The 17528-nt window shown below is 36.8% G+C and overlaps 1 protein-coding gene across 1 annotated transcript in view; it reads right to left on the bottom strand.

Annotated features, from left to right (window-relative positions):
• The window catches only part of xrn2 (5'-3' exoribonuclease 2), a 34905-nt gene extending 17661 nt beyond the window's left edge, over window positions 1-17244 (bottom strand). Inside the window, exons 1-18 of the mRNA XM_082148049.1 lie at window positions 17041-17244; window positions 16379-16506; window positions 15867-15978; window positions 13654-13765; window positions 11417-11475; window positions 11212-11301; window positions 11041-11113; window positions 10793-10843; window positions 10052-10209; window positions 9893-9967; window positions 9181-9314; window positions 9047-9104; window positions 8713-8820; window positions 8533-8577; window positions 7691-7828; window positions 6786-6827; window positions 6552-6646; window positions 2625-2760 (exon numbers count right to left, since the gene is read on the bottom strand). Coding sequence (XP_082004175.1) covers window positions 2625-2760; window positions 6552-6646; window positions 6786-6827; window positions 7691-7828; window positions 8533-8577; window positions 8713-8820; window positions 9047-9104; window positions 9181-9314; window positions 9893-9967; window positions 10052-10209; window positions 10793-10843; window positions 11041-11113; window positions 11212-11301; window positions 11417-11475; window positions 13654-13765; window positions 15867-15978; window positions 16379-16506; window positions 17041-17115 — 1689 coding nt within the window. The 5' untranslated portion in view covers window positions 17116-17244. The remainder of the gene's footprint in view (window positions 1-2624; window positions 2761-6551; window positions 6647-6785; window positions 6828-7690; window positions 7829-8532; window positions 8578-8712; window positions 8821-9046; window positions 9105-9180; window positions 9315-9892; window positions 9968-10051; window positions 10210-10792; window positions 10844-11040; window positions 11114-11211; window positions 11302-11416; window positions 11476-13653; window positions 13766-15866; window positions 15979-16378; window positions 16507-17040) is intronic.
• Between the last annotated feature and the right edge of the window lie 284 nt (window positions 17245-17528).

Raw genomic sequence — 17528 nt, 5'->3', positions numbered from 1 at the left:
TATTTATAGGCCTTCTTTGAACTGTATAAACTGTATAAAAGTTCATTACCTTATATCAAAACAAAAAAAAAAGACAAATAAGCTCTCCAGTAATGTCTTGCTTTAAAATATTCTAAATAAATAAAATTCCAATAAATGTATGTAAAAATTGTTAGTGATTGTTTTATGATGTTACGTTTGGGCCTTTGTGATCCATTTTATATATATATATATATATATATATATATATAAAAATAAAAATCACAAAGGACCAAACGTCACATCACAAAACAATCACTAACAATTTTGACAAAAAAATTAATTTGATAAATCTAATTTATGAGAGAACGCATTTGGAAATCTCTTTGGCGCTCTGGTGAAGTCAGTGGCAGCTTTCTGCTTTATAGAGTCAACCGATCTATTAATTTCCTGCATTAGAATTGACATTGTCAAGTGGCAAAAAGGTGCACGAAATCCATGCAATAGAAATTATACTCATGACACCTCAAATGAAAAAATAGACACCCTAATATGGGTAAATAAAAGCCATGTGGAGATCTGGCCCTGAACATCTACCATTTGGCAGCGTCGGTGTCTCTCTCTGTGTCTGTGTGTGTGCAAATCAGCGAATGTGTGGCAGAAAGGAGCAAACGCATCTCACACAGCAGCGAGACTCCATAACGAATCTGTTCAGCGGTTCCCGTGGGACGGCTCTCATCCCTAGCACATGGAGCGAGTGCAGGCCACGCATATATATAGAGCTCCAATTACTGCGGACAAATCCCTGCACACGGAACTCTAATCAACCAGAGATCTACTGAAGAGAACGGAGCTCTAATGACTGAATTTAAAGCTAAAGATCAAGACCCTGCATTAAAACTCAACTACATAACACTAACTGGCTCAAAGAGCAGCACAAACACAGCGCAAAGCTGTTTGATCCTAGATCTGATGAACAAACAGATAAAGCAGGGGATATTCTGTAACATTTCATGGATCTATTTTAAAACAGAATGTGCAAACTCATAAGTGAAAAGGAGAAAAGAATAAAAGATAGGAAATAAGTGTGTAATTAGGGACATTTTTTTTATAAGCAAATTGGCCAATTCCAAATGCCAATTTTTTTCTTGAAACAAAAGTATTTGTTGTTTATTTGCTCAAGAACATGCCAAACTGACCTTAAACAAAAACTATTTGTAGCCATTTAAAATGAGGCAACCACTGAATGTAATCATGATCCAAACAAAGATGCTACACACATGTAGTATGAGCAGTTGTTTTTAAATTAACTCTAATTTAAATTGTACAATTTTGTATAATTTCAAGATTAAAGCAAAAAAAACAATGGTCTGACTTTAGAGTTGTTAAATTATGCTACATAAGACACACCTGCACAAAACAAAAACAGCAGATGGACTGAATGAAAACGCAAGAGTTTCTTTAGGTACTGCTGTAAGAAAAAGCAGCTGCGCTTATAAACACTAATTTATATGGATGTGAGGAAAAGAAAATGCCATCGAAAGTTTTCTGAAGACAGTCAGTTTCCTTCAGAGATGCATTCATATTCATATTCACATTCACGAATATTTCAGGCATCGTGAACAGTGAGCTTGCTGCGTTTCTTCTCTTCTTTGCATCTGTCTTCGGCGTCTCATTTCTGGCCTGTGTTAACGTCTAGGTGACAGACTTCGTAATATCTCCACACAAATTACATGTTGGAAAATTATAGCAATGCAGTTTGTGCGCAAATCCGGAATAGAAATATATAATATAACGGAATAGAAAAAAACGAAAAAAAAATATTTTGGGCAAAACCCGGCCAATTTCTATTTATGGCCGGCAAACCGATGCATCTCCATGTGTTTTATTCATGATGGCTAAAGGAACTGAAGCTGAGCTGTGGACCAACCAACCAGACTTTTGTTCATCTTCGTAACACTAGAGATTTCTGTCCCTCCATTGACAGCTCCCACATTGATGCTTCAAAAGGTTCATAAAGAGATCGTAAAACTAATCCATTTGAATTGAGCGGTTTAGTCCAAATTTTCTGAAGAGACACGACCACTTTATCTGATGTACAGATTTAATTTAGGGTGGGTGAGTGACAATTTTAATTTTTTGGTGAACTATCCCTTTAAGGCTCACAATTGCATAAACATTGTGCCTCTTACTTGGTCTAGGAATTTCTTAATCTGCCGTTTTCTTTTTTAAAGAAAAATAGGTTTACTTAATTATTCAGTAAAACTATATATTATTGTGAATATTGTTGTTACTTGTTTATCATTGTGTCAAGTGTTTTATTCACTGATTTTAGCTTCTCTGCACGAAGAACAACAGTGACGAAACACGTTTGTTCGTTTAGGGTTTCCTGTAGAAAGATGTCGATGTAAGGGGACCCGCGGTGTGTGTAGAGAGAAATGGCTCATTCTAAGGTAATAAAAACATAACGGTTCATTAAGGTCTTTATACACCACTGAAAACAGTTATGTTTATGATATTGCAATTCTGTCAACAGATCCTCCTAAATATTACACAATGCACCTTTAAGTTAAAAAATAAAGCTGCATGGTTTGTATTTTAATGTTGTGCATAATAGCCTACATTTTATAACCCTTCAGGTTCAGGTGTGTGTACCAGTGATTTACCTGATAGTAGTACCTGAGCACCCAGCACAGGCCCTCCACGTACGACTTCACCACTTTCTTACGAAAGTCATCGTCTGTCGCATCCACATCAAATTTGGTTTTGTAGTAACGCTGTTTCCAGCCGTCCTCCCATAACCTGTGAAAAACATTTATAACACCGTCACACATACACACGCCTCTCAGTTTGTCTTCTCCAAAGAAAGGCCTGAATTCATTAAATACAAACCAGCCTCTCCTGTGCCAAATTGAGCGGGTTCACTTTTATGCATATGCACGCCTATGAGAATTTCCCACTTTGACGGGCTCCATTAAGGGGCGATGGGAAACTTGTTTTCCACCTTAGCGCTGGTCAGGATATTTTGACATGCTCTGGAAACGCAGCTCACATAATCAAGGATGAGCTGCATCTGTCTAGTGTAACCTCTACAGCGTCCCACCGGGGACAAGGAAAACCTCCATGAATACCAATTGAACCCAATCGATTTAGACCGCGTTGGAAAGCTAATCACTGAAACATTTGCTGTATTAATCACTGGCTGTACGGACACGCATCATCGAGAGACTCCTGCACCACTCGCACTGAGATTTGTGTGAAGTTTGTGGAAGTCAAGTCACCTTTATTTCTATTGAACATTATAAAGTAGATCATTTCAAAGCAGCTTCACAATAATAAACAGGTAGGAAACAGAATCAAATGATACAAACTTCATTAAATATGAGACAAATTCAAATTCTACAGCTCTAAGACAATAGTGTCATTAACGACTAGTCAAAAAAGCAGTCTTAAGGAGGGCTGGTGTAATTAAGCTTGTTTTAGGCCCACCACACCACAACTGGAAGGGTTTAGTAGGACTTTACATATGATACACTCTTGTATTCAGAAACAGAAAAACAAAGAGCAACAAAACAGAACACAGTCTCGAGATGCATGCTAGAAAGATGGACTATTTCCCTAATTAATTAATACAAATAAATAAAAATAATATATATAATGTTTTTTAAAGTAGTCTCTTCTCATCTCACCAAGGCTGCATTTATTTGGTCAAAACTACAGTAAAAACAGTAATACTGTGAAATATTACAATTTAAAATAACTGCTTTCTATTGTAATCGCCTGGAAGCTTGTATGACAGCAAAAATCACCCGGCTTAGCACTATATTGGCATTAAATGACAGAAAACTAGTTGATACTGCTACATGACATCTTTCTCTCTTCTGACCACTGTAATAAATCTTTTTTGAAAAGTCATAGAAACGCTATTGTGGGTTTTTTTCTTTTCCTATTGGAGCAAATGGAAATGCAAATATTATATTTTGTGTTTCTTTTCACCACTATAGAAATGTATCCAACTATGATGACTTCTGCTTCGGAGGACCCCAGAAATGTGAAAAGAACCCATAGGAAAATATTACCAAAATAAAAATTATTAGACAGCTACTCAACATTGTGGACCATCACTAAACACAACTTGTAATAACTGCTTTAATAACGGACTGCCTAAAAAAATGCATGTTAGCTAACTGCATGATTTGTATCATCTTAGAACTGTACACAGGGTTCCCACACCTTGGTTAACTTCATATTCAAGGACCTTTCAAGGACTTTCCAGGTCCAATACCCTCAAATTCAAAGACTTAATGTGGGGAGACATTTCAAGTGAGAGCAAGGTTACATCATGTTACCTTGTAAGATACATTGTTTCAGTTTCATGTGTCAAAAACTACGCAAAAAAGCTTTTTTTTGTGCTTTTTTTTTGTTGCAATGACAGAGATCTGATATTCTATTTGTCGTATTTCTGTTTTGCATTAAACTGAAGAATATTTTCTTCAGTAAAAGGAAAAGATGTCGTCGTCTGAGACAGCAGAGAGTAGCCAGTTAAGCAATGAGGTTTCTTTACAAAGATCAATTAAGAAATTAGGTTTACTTAATTCAGTAAAACTATGTTATTGTGAATATTATTGTTACTTGTACATAACATCGCGTTTGTCCGTTTAGGGCCACTGTAGAAACATGACGATGTAAGGGGACCCGCGGTGTGTGTAGAGAGAAATGGCTCATTCTAAGGTAATAAAAACATTAACGGTTCATTAAGTAAGGTCTTTATACACCACTGAAAACAGTTATGTTTATGATATTGCATTTCTGTCAACAGATCCTCCTAAATATTACACAATGCACCTTTTTAAGGTAAAAAAATAAAGCTGCATGGTTTGTATTTTTAATGTTGTGCATAATAGCCTACATTTTAACATTGGATCTCATATACATACACACATATATATATATATATATATATATATATATATATATATATATATATATATATATATATATATATATATATATATATATATATAAATAACAGCCCATTTCAAATGTTTACGTGCTTTTTTTCCTCTTTCTCCTTTGTTCGCTGAGGTGGAGCAGGTAGTGAAATATTTGGTCTTGTAAATACTTTCCAGCATTTCAGAAATAAAAAAAAAAGTACATCTTTAAACCATGCAAATTACAGTTAAGCGCAACAGTTATCGTATGTATGGTGATCGGCAGAGATCAAAGAGGATTTAAACAGTGAATTTTGAAGTGATCTCTTCTTGTAAACTCAGAAATGTGGATTTGGACAGCAATTAAATCACCGCACGACCTGTTTGTCAAAAAAACAGTAGGCTAGGTAATTCGGGGGATTTTTATGCGGGTGGTGGGAGAAAAACACTGACATTCTGATTCGGATGGCAATACAAATCACAGACCAAACCATGAAATCGATGAAAATACTGTATGACCTCATGAGAAACAATTACCGTCCGAATAGGGCTGTTGACTGAACATATTTGGGTTCGGTGTAAGCACTGAAAACATATCACAACATAGTGCAGATCAAATACATTATAAAACATTCCAAATATATTGAAACTTGCATTTTCCAGGCATCACATTTCAGCGGTTGGAGCCTATTTTTGCGATGTTTCACGGTGTGTCTGAAACGTTGAGGTTCCACTGTAGTAGTTTTGTGCGCGCGTGAAGCTCATGGCAACGTACAACACAAAGTACCTCACGGGGGAAACACTTCAAGGTCCCATTTTGAACACCTTTCTGAAGTTTTATTTTAGGTTTTGATGTCCTTAAGAATATATATTTGCGGTATAAGTAACAAAAAACATCTCAATTTTTACAGCTCCTTTCTCAGGAGCTCTGCCAAGAACAGGTCGATTTTGACCTGTCTACTTAATATTCATGAGCCTCTCTTCTGATTGGCCTGTTGTTTTCTGAGTGACCCACCATTGGTGGGGGTGGTGACTGAAGGCGGTGACTGAGTAGTTCTGACACATTTATATATGACACATCACATTTATACGGAAGTCACAACGGCTCGTGAAAAGGCACAGCTACTTTATGCAGGCTGTGTGCATTTGTCTGTGGATCGACTGTTTTGAAACTTATATGGTAGTTTCACAGCCCCTAGACCTCTGCTATCCGGAAATTTCAGTTTTGACAAGATGGGACCTTTAACAAAGCGCAAACACGCATAACTAAAGTAAATCAAGTAAGCTAGTATGCATAGGACACAAAGTCTTGGCAAAATAACATAAGCGGACCGGAGGGAATATGGATTTTTTTCGAGAAAACTTATTGCACAAAATAAAATCAAGCACTTTCAAGAACCTGTATCTATGTACGTTAATATTAAAAAACTTTCCAGGGCTTTTTTTTATTTTATTTTTTTTATTCAAAAACTTTCAAGGACCCGTGGGAACCCTGTGTACATTTCTGGAGATATGGACATTACAATTTAGAGTAATTTGTTGTCAGAGGTGACTGTAGAAACACGCATTTTTCTAAAAGGCTTCTTTGAAACGGTAAGTATTGTGAAAAGTGCTACACAAATAAACGTGAATTGAATTGAATTCCAAGAGTTGTGTTGTTACCTGACGACATCTTCTGGTTCTGGTTCGCTGTCACTGTCCTCGGCTTTACGTTTCACACCACGAGTATCCACGCTGTCACTGGTTTCAGCAACACTCTGAGAGGAAGGACAGTGATGCTGTTTATACACTAATTCAATGACAGTCATGTTCTGAGATGGTTTGTCAAAAGCTTAAGTATAAAGCCCTTTCAAAAATGTTGTACAAAGCAGGAGTGAGAGAAAAAAAAATACATGCCTTCCCATTTTTGATCATGGCTCTCAAGGACTGAGCCGCTTCCTGAAAAATACAGAAACAGCTCGTTCAACCAAGGTGACAAAATAAGCATGAAAGTCATACAAAAGCAGCAATAGACTGCAGGAGACGAGTTCTGCAAGTGAAGAGAAAGTGATTAACAGTAATATACATGTCGTACAAAAACACAAATGAGCTCGGAGGTTGATTAAGCAACAAGTTGTGACCAAAACTTTAAGAAATCGTATCTAATAGCCGAAACACCCAAAATCCTACACCAATCGGAAACTACAGTAAAAGCAGTAATATTGTGAAATATTTCATTACAATTTAAAATAACTTTTCTATGTGAATATATTGTAAGATGTAATTTATTCCTGTGAAGTAATGATGCTGAAAATTCAGCTTTGCATCAGTGTCACATGATCCTTAAGAAATCATTCTAATATGCTGATTTGCATCTTAATTTAATGCATGGAAACAGTGAGATAAATTTTTTCCTGGATTATTTGATGAATAGAAAAACAAAAACAGAAGAAAAAAGAAAAAACTAAAATAGCATTAATTTGAAATGGCAATCTTTTGTAACATTATAAATGTCTTTAACACTTCTGATCAATTTAATAGATCCATCCTGAATAAAAGTTTTTTTTTTTTTTATCTTACTGACTTGGAACAACGGTGCACATAATTTGCAAAGCTTTCTAGTTCATTGCCTCAAAAGAAATTAAGTACATAATCTTGTATTTTGATTTTCATATACTTACTTTGCCTTTTCAAAATTTATAGAAGTTTTTTTTTTTTTTTTATGTCTAGGGATGAAATGAAAAGACTGGTGTTCACAGCTGCGCTCATGTTAAGCTACTGTAGCCCATATTGACAATCACAGAGACAGTGTGACGGCAGACCTGATTGCGCTGGTTGCCCTGCATCCTCATTTCATACGCGGCATGTCTGGCGTTCTGCACTGCCATGGGTCTGTCTCTGCTGCCCAGGGCCTGAGGGGCAAACTGACCACGAGGGACAAACGATGGACCCTGCTGCGCCTGGGAAGAGTGCAATTAACAAGTTAACAAAAAAATTAATAATAATAATATATATATATGATTATGTCCATTTATTATGCTGGTATTAATATATTATGATTTTGCTGGTAAAATTAAATTAAATCATGATTAAGCAACTTAACCAGCAAATTACATACCTACCTACATATTTATTGCTATTATATTCATTTATGTTTTGTTATATTGTTTTCATTTGGTGACTGCATTGTTAACATTAACAATGAACAATACTTCTACAGCATTTATTAATCTTAATGTTAATCTCAGCATTTACTAATGCATGTATAAAATCAAAAATGTAATCTGTTAACATTAGTTAATGCAGTGTGAACATCATTAACAAAGAGAGTAAGAATATATTGTTCCTAGTTAGTTAGTTAACTAATGTTTACAAATGAGACCTTATTGTAAAGTGTTACCAAATTGTTTCATAAAAAAAATCTTTGGGGAAAAAAATATTTAGCTTTATTATCCAGTCTTACTAAACGCCCCCATAAAAAACTGTTATTTGCATGATACAAATGCACATTCAATGTGAGTGTGAACTATTCAGCCGCTGTCAGCTGAATTAAATGACCTTGTGAATTGATTCAACTCACTGGCTTTCAAAGGAAGTGTGGGTTTATGCATGTTGGGTTGACATTTCAAAAGGAATTATTGCATAAAAAAACATTTTCACTCACTTTCATCCGTTTCTTCTTTTCCTTCATTCTCCGCTTAAAACTCTCCTGCAGGATATAAAAGCCTATGATGAGCTGATGAAGTGCACATTTCTGTATCAAACTCAGTGTAAAGGGTCAGAGGTCACACGCCCTCCGCAGCACAGAGTTGACAGCAAATAACATTTATTGTGCAGGTCTCACATCGTCGTCTTTGCGCTTTTTGAAGATGTTGTCCTCGGCCACCCCTACGGCTTGCATAATGAGCTCTACTCGTTCGAGATGGACAAAGCCGTTTTCTGTTAAGTAGCCCTATAGAGAGACAGAGAAAAAGAGAGAGAGAGAGAGAGAGAGAGAGAGAGAGAGAGAGAGAGAGAGAGGGAGGAAAAAAACACATTAATATAGTGTATTTATAAATTTCTCCCTTCAATCAATTCCAGATGGATAAAATCATGGTCACACCATTGTAAATAATTTTAAATGAATGCAAATTCATGTTGACTTCAAGCATGGGATATATGGACGTGTAAATATTCACCCCAGTCTTATGAACGACATCTTTGTAGATGCCAACCAGACGATCGATGGCGCCCTCTCTGTTTGAAGACAAACTAGAGTCAGAACTCACTGCAGCGCACAATGAAACAACAAAAGTGGCTTCTGCGAGCGTACCTGATCTCAAGAGATGGTAAGTGGGGCAAGAAGTCGTTTCCCACAAAGAAACACAAAAACACCCAGTCATCGACGCTTCGTTCGAAGTCAAATGGGAACGGCAGGCTGGCCATCGTTAACTCCCTCTCCAGATACTGTGGAGCAAAGAAACATATACAGACAAACATGTTTACATTAATATACATGATCTGTTTTTTTTCTCACCAATTTGGTATTTTTTACAATTCACAATACCCAAGCTTTGTGGCAGCAAATTTTGCACAATCAAACATTTTCCTTATAAAGCATAAAAATCTAGTTTATAGTGACCATGAAATCAAAATGGACAATTCTTGTTTAAATAGAATTCTATTAACCAGTGTTAATAAATATTGCAGTATTTATTATAAATTATTTATCCGTGCACATTTTTTTAATTGATGTGTCCTTGTAATCTTGCAGCGACATTTCTCTGATGATGAGGGCGGAGCAACCTGTCACTCACATGAGATCAGCCAATAGCAAACCACAACCATCCAATCAATTCCCCACAGACAAAATCAAGTCCCGCCCTACATTCGTTCTCGTTCCAGAAGCCGTTTCGCTCGTATATACGTCACAATAGGGAAGAAAAGACTATTGCGGACTAACTTCTGTTTATTGACTTAAAACTAGCAAAATAATCTGACAAATTTAGACAATGTTAAAAACAAAGCACAAAACTGGAACAAACCTCTCGTAACACAGCCAGTCGGATGAATATGAACTCCTGTTCTGACACTGGAATTTTGTCTGCAAATTCATCATGCTGAGAGAGGAGACACACAACACACGTTCACAATAAACTGAGGTAAAGTTCTGGGCGTAGGGATGGAGAGGACGAGTCGGTTACCTCGCCCTGTTTCTCTCGGGCCAGTCCTTGACAGTCTTTGATCTCGTGGCCCATCTGATTACACAGTGAGCAGGGTCTGGGTTGGTTGGGTTTAAACTCTTCTCTTATAATGGTAAAGTTGGGTTCATGTGTCGCCAAACCCAACATTATCAAATCAGCTAGACAGAGAGAAAAAAGAAAAAAAGAGAAAGTTAAACATGTAATTAATTTTTCTGAATTAAATTCTTCTAAAGTGTTTTATTATAGACAGTTGCTAGAAAAGTTTCAGATAATGGCAAATCCAGAAAGTACAAAGATAAAACGCTTGTATAACAAACATGCAGTCAATGTTCTTCATAAATGTTAATAATGGCAGCTTTCAGTCAGATTCATATTTTGAAGTATCTTCTCTCCAGACTAATCAGATGCAATATGGGTTTCCTCATTCATCCACTTAGTGCATTAATACTACAGACATGATGTTTTACATCAAGTCCCTTTATACATACTTATAAACCCAAATACATTTAATAAATCCCTCTCATGATTTCATAACCATGTTCTGTAGCTTAAAGTCAGCATGACAGGACATCAAGTGAGCATATCACAGGAAGAGCAAGTTAGTGCATGGATGAATTTATTATTTCATGCCGACGTTACAATGACATTTGGAAACAAGTATTTAAGGACACACTTTCAGAATTTTGCTAAACTAAATAGCCAAATAATTGTAATGCTTTTGAAAGAAAAAAAACACTTTACCATCAGCTCCACAGAGACAGTGATGCGTGTTTGGGTCGTGATTTGGCTGACCTGGAAAAGAAAACACAGACCAGTGAAGCTCTTTGCTAACCACATTTTAGACTTAATATTAGGCTTTTCTAAAGCATATGTTGGATAGTTGTTTATTTAAAACAGAACACCAGAGGAAAAGACTTCAAATAACAATCAAATCACAAATCAAAGCAATATTTCAAAAGACCTTCACAAATCTGAGTTATCGGCTGTACCTCTCTGTCTCCTGATGAAATCCATAATTTTATGCTCTCCTTCACCAGGAACACTGGCGTCCGACAAGAAAACCTGCAGGACAAAGTAGATATTAATTGATTATATGCCACAGCAAAATAAAAAAACCTCACGTTTTAATTGCAGTTCATTGGAGTAGTCGTATGGCCTACTGTGATATTGCGCCACCCAGGATCATTGGTCAGTCTGTCTGAGACGTAATATCGCAAACATTTGGCCAAATTATCCATGAACTCGGTTCCCTAAACACAAAACAGTAGATGTCAATAGTGAAACTATCAGGATGACATGCTGTCTGGCCAGTACATAAGAGGACACATAACTTCATTAATCCATCCAAAAAGTATGAACACTTACAGGGGTGATGCAGTTACTGTCAAAACGTTCTTTAATTCCCTCAGGTGGCAGGTAACCACCTAAAAAGAGAAGCATTAATAAAGCAGGGAAACTAGAGAATCAATGCGTCAAAAACACCAAATCAAACTTTAGTGCTCATTTAGTCCAACTTGAACATATTAGTGCAGGAAAGCAGGGATTCCCAAACTATTTGTCAGCCAAAACCCTGACTAAAAATATTTATTTGAAGTACACCCTAATATTTTAAGTTAATATTTCAATAATTTAAAACATTTTGCATGTTCATGGTCCTCTGATGTCTGTTAATGGACAGATGATATGCAGGTAGTGTTGTCAAATAATAGATATGTATCGATAATGAAATAACTCCAATGTTCCTTAATTTCTGCAGTATCGATACACTGATACCAGCTGCACGTTCTCGCTCCCTCTTCTCTCCGTCGGCGAATTTGGCACAAACCTGCCTAGTCTCATTCGCACCAGTTGCATAGTCATCCCCGCAGGTTTCGGGCTCACACCAAAAGTGCGTGCAGCACTGATAGTGGCGCTCTCATAACGTCACCTCTCTCAGCTCACGAGTACCAAATTGACTTATTTTTCGTGGCTTATTGCGCTTAAATGGTCAAATACATGAAACATTATCTCAAACTGCCTGACTTGCCGAGTATTCAGGTAAATACAGTCAGTTTTTGAACGTAAATAGTTGAGAAAAGTAACCCATGTTGTGTAACAGTAAATTGGATCAGTGCATAAGCTCTTAAAGTGACAGCAGCCTAATAAACCTGCCGATGTCTGTCATGTTGATCAAAAAAACTAAGAAAATAATTCGCTGCTCTTGACTTTTCTAACTTTAAAGGGGTCATGAACTGGCTTTAAAAAAAAAATTATATTGTTGTCTGAGGTCAACTTATGACGTTCGCTTGGTTTTTACATTCAAAAACATCAAAATGAATAAGTCATAGGCTATTTTCTATGCTGGTTTTTATGGGCGTGCCGCATTGAAGACTTAAGTTGAAGTAAACGCCCACTGCTATGATTGGATGACAGTTTTGCATATTATAATGAGTTTCATGTAATGTGCGAATCAGTGGGCGGGGCTAAACAGGCAGTGTTGAAGTAGGCGTTGATCATCTTCTGCGGAGGCGGTGTTTGATACCCTTTGACCTCATAGATCCCCACTTTGAAAAACCTGTCGTTCGCTGTAACTGGTGTCAATAAAAGCTTTAATTGGACTAACAAGAAAGTTTTCAGTTCTGAAACTTACAGGATATTCTTATAGTATGATGACCTCTAATATGTCTAAAGCTCAAGGAAAATTTGATTTCTCAGTTCATCACCCCTTTAATTGTAAGTATTAATCTGTATTTAATTTTTTCAATAAAAACTATCCAATGTTATTTTACATTTGAGACCCACATGAAAATCTGTATTTATTTGTTACCGTTTGCAATTTGTTTATTTGTTCTTGTTTTATTACCGTTTGCAATTTGTTTATTTGTTCTTATTTTATTACTGTTTACCTGTCATTTATTTTGTAAAATGTAGTTCAACGATAAAATAAAGCCTCCCAGTGCTGTGTGTAAGCTATTACAACAAAATTATGGCGGTAAAATTATGGCAGTGTAGGCTATATGGGCATTTTCCTCATGATATTGAATATCGATACTTTTCAAGGTATATAGACCTTATGTAGCCCCGCCCCTTTTCAGCGCTGTGCTCATTGTCTTTTGACTTCCGGTCTGTATTATCACAGGGATTCTGCATGTTTATTAATGAACGGCTCGTTTTAAAATATTCCCGGTCGAATGACATTTGTTAAGTCATCTGCTTTAAACATCACAGTCCACATGATAACTTGTTAACTTTACATTAAGTAAATCCACTTCAAAAGCTAATTACTCCTGGACAGCAGCGCCATAGAAATATACAGAGTGACTGCAAAAACGGAAGTTAAAAGACAATATTCTAAAGATGGCGGCGCCCTCGTTTCTCTGGCGCATAAGGTCTGTACAAGTTGGAAATGACAGTATCGTGACAACACTACATGCAGGTAAACAAAATTAATTTTTTTAGGTAAGCTTTTAATTTTTTTTAAACCATAGTTATTTTAATTGTTTTAACGATTTAATTATTAGCTTTTCATCAACTCCTAAACCCACTGATTTCCATCACATACCCAATAGGTTCACCAACCCCAGTTTGGGAATCCCTGGATTAGTGAATGATGTTGTTCTCACCTCTCTGAATAACTTCTTCTCTCATTTTCTGTTTTTCCTCTACAAGCTCCACTGCTTCCTTAGATGCCCGGAAACGTCTTGATCGCTGCTGGTTCATTTTGGCACGAGGAGCCTACAAACAATACCAATGAGCATCACAAGAAATGCTTACTGAAACAGTCAACTACAGTGTGCATAATTCATGCATGCACTATTTTAATTTTCAGAGCATTAAAGAAATGATGGACAGTCAAGTTGTTTACCCGAGTCCAAAACCTTTTTTAGTTTTGGAAAACTGTTGACCAACTGACAGAGTAATATTTTTAACTGAATGTCATTATCCTATAGTTTGTACATTTGTTGTTCCAGCTTATATATTTTCCATCATCTTCCAGGAAAAATGTATGAATTTACAGTGAGGAAAATAAGTATTTGAACACCCTGCTATTTTGCAAGCTATTATTCTCCCACTTCCCACTGCTATTATTCTCCCACTTAGAAATCATGGAGGGGTCTGAAATTGTCATCGTAGGTGCATGTCCACTGTGAGAGACATAATCAAAAAAAAAAAAATCCAGAAATCACAATGTATGATTTTTTAACTATTTATTTGTATGATACAGCTGCAAATAAGTATTTGAACACCTGAGAAAATCAATGTTAATATTTGGTACAGTAGCCTTTGTTTGCAATTACAGAGGTCAAACGTTTCCTGTAGTTTTTCACCAGGTTTGCACACACTGCAGGAGGGATTTTGGCCCACTCCTCCACACAGATCCTCTCTAGATCAGTCAGGTTTCTGGGCTGTCGCTGAGAAACACGGAGTTTGAGCTCCCTCCAAAGATTCTCTATTGGGTTTAGGTCTGGAGACTGGCTAGGCCACGCCAGAACCTTGATATGCTTCTTACAGAGCCACTCCTTGGTTATCCTGGCTGTGTGCTTCGGGTCATTGCCATGTTGGAAGACCCAGCCTCGACCCATCTTCAATGCTCTAACTGAGGGAAGGAGGTTGTTCCCCAAAATCTCGCAATACATGGCCCCGGTCATCCTCTCCTTAATACAGTGCAGTCGCCCTGTCCCATGTGCAGAAAAACACCCCCAAAGCATGATGCTACCACCCCCATGCTTCACAGTAGGGATGGTGTTCTTGGGATGGTACTCATCATTCTTCTTCCTCCAAACACGTTTAGTGGAATTATGACCAAAAAGTTCTATTTTGGTCTCATCTGACCACATGACTTTCTCTCATGACTCCTCTGGATCATCCAAATGGTCATTGGCAAACTTAAGACGGGCCTTGACATGTGCTGGTTTAAGCAGGGGAACCTTCCGTGCCATGCATGATTTCAAACCATGACGTCTTAGTGTATTACCAACAGTAACCTTGGAAACGGTGGTCCCAGCTCTTTTCAGGTCATTGACCAGCTCCTCCCGTGTAGTTCTGGGCTGATTTCTCACCTTTCTTAGGATCATTGAGACCCCACGAGGTGAGATCTTGCATGGAGCCCCAGTCCGAGGGAGATTGACAGATTGATCATTTTCTAATGATTGCTCCAACAGTGGACCTTTTTTCACCAAGCTGCTTGGCAATTTCCCCGTAGCCCTTTCCAGCCTTGTGGAGGTGTACAATTTTGTCTCTAGTGTCTTTGGACAGCTCTTTGGTCTTGGCCATGTTAGTAGTTGGATTCTTACTGATTGTATGGGGTGGACAGGTGTCTTTATGCAGCTAACGACCTCAAACAGGTGCATCTAATTTAGGATAATAAATGGAGTGGAGATGGACATTTTAAAGGCAGACTAACAGGTCTTTGAAGGTCAGAATTCTAGCTGATAGACAGGTGTTCAAATACTTATTTTCCTCACTGTATAGCTGTTATGGAAACACATTATGGCCGTATAATTTCCAGCTAGTAAAAAAAAAAAAAAAAAAAAAAAAAAAAACACACCTTCAGATTTTATTTCAAAAATAAATAAGTACTTTAAAGAAATTGAACATTTAATGAAAAATTAAAATATTGTTTCTACACATTAAAAAAAAAGGTGTTTTTTTCACCACAAAGTTCGTAATAATTCCCAGTGGCTCACTCCTGAATTTATGTGCATTTTCAATACAATGATCCAGAACTGACTTGTTTTTCTCTACAGAGATGCAGCAGTAATACTTAGAGTAAGTGCTGTTGTCAAACTGGCCTAATAAAGAAGATATGAAGATGATTATGAAGGATGATACATACCACACCATCAATTGCCATGTACAGAACCCGTCTCGGTCGAACAATGTTAAAGAGACGGTCAATGTATTCAAAAATGGCAACCATCATTTCATCTTCATTTTTAGGTGCTGGCCTGCAAAAGGTTAAAACATTTTTAACAAAGGTTAAAGTCACTTGAAGGGATAATTCACCTAAAAATTTAAATGTTGTCATTATTTACTCACTCTCAAGTTGTTCCATACCCGTATAAATTTATTTTTTTCTGCTGAACACAAAAGATGATCTTTTGAAGAATGTTTGTAACTAAACTGTTGTGGGGCACCGACTTCCATAGTATGTTATACTATGGAAGTCAATGGTGCTCCACAACTGTTTAGTAACCAATATTCTTTCAATTCAAAATATCTTCTTTTGTGTTCAGCAGAAGAAAGAAATTCATGGTCTGGAACATCTTGAAGGCGAGTAGATTAGTCATTTTTGTATTTATCCCTTTAAATACACCAAAACATGTCAAGAACATGAGAGAATCTCACTTGTCCTCAGGATGTGTGCACGGGTGAATAATTCCATTCATGTCTAGATACAGGTTGTCAAACTCCACTTCATTTGGGTTCGGTTTGCTGGTATCAACTGGAATTTTAATTCCATTGTACTCCTTGGCCTGAAAATAAGAAATGTAGATATTACATAAAGATATTAAACTTTACTGACCAATCTACCTAGTCTTCATAGTCTAAAAAACTGTCCGACAACATTTATTTGCATGGCAGAGCTGCGTTCAGAAGCGAGATCTGGGTACTCGAAGCACCTTCAGTTTCACAATCGGCTGAAAATTTGCATACTTCTCTGTGATTGGTTGCTCGTTCGAGCGGTATCGCACATCTAGTCTGCCTAAAATGCGGTCTAGAAGAGATAGTAACCTCTCAAGGTGTTTGAGACACGACCAGAAAGTCGGATCTCTAATTTAACTAGAGTAAACATGTATGCTATTCAGCCAAAAAGATTACATTTAATAAAAGTAAAACCACATACACTCAAACACAAAAACAATCTGCACAAAAACGAACTCGATCACATGTGAGCGTCAGGACTGTAAAGCTTATTTCATTATAACCATTTTAAGTGCAAGTAAATTATTAATTACATAATGAATTAAATAAATAATCCTTCAGATGCTATTGTGTTTGTGTCTTACCTTTTCCTCCAGACAGTGTACTACTATCGACGGATACTTCCGACTCAACCAGCGGAAAAAAGCGGGGACTCCCATCTCCCGTAAAAATTCTGCACTTTTAAACGAAAAAACAACTTTAAAAACGATTAAAAACAGCGAACCACGCAGTAGGAGGAAAACAACCAGCAAACACAGAGCACGCAGTTGATTTACTACAGCAAAAACTTCCGGGTCAGCAGGAAATGACGCAGAAAGAAGCCAACCACGCGCTGGCTAAAAAGAGAATTGCACCTCCAAATCAACAATCAAAACATGCAATAAAAGAGTAAAATAAAAAAATTGTAACAAATAAATAATAACAAAACAATAAAACCTTATTATATGTAATATATACACACCAGTGTTAAGCACTGATCTATGTAAATGATCATTAATTAAAATAATATCATTTAATATATATATCATTAAATCATTTATCATGGCTTTCAAAAAATCATTTAGATCAGTGG

Source organism: Leuciscus leuciscus (assembly GCF_965113295.1).
Source record: "Leuciscus leuciscus genome assembly, chromosome: 19".
NCBI classification, from domain to species: Eukaryota; Metazoa; Chordata; class Actinopteri; order Cypriniformes; family Leuciscidae; genus Leuciscus; species Leuciscus leuciscus.
Note: the sequence above shows the minus strand (reverse complement) of the source record. Positions and strands in the feature narration are given on the sequence as shown.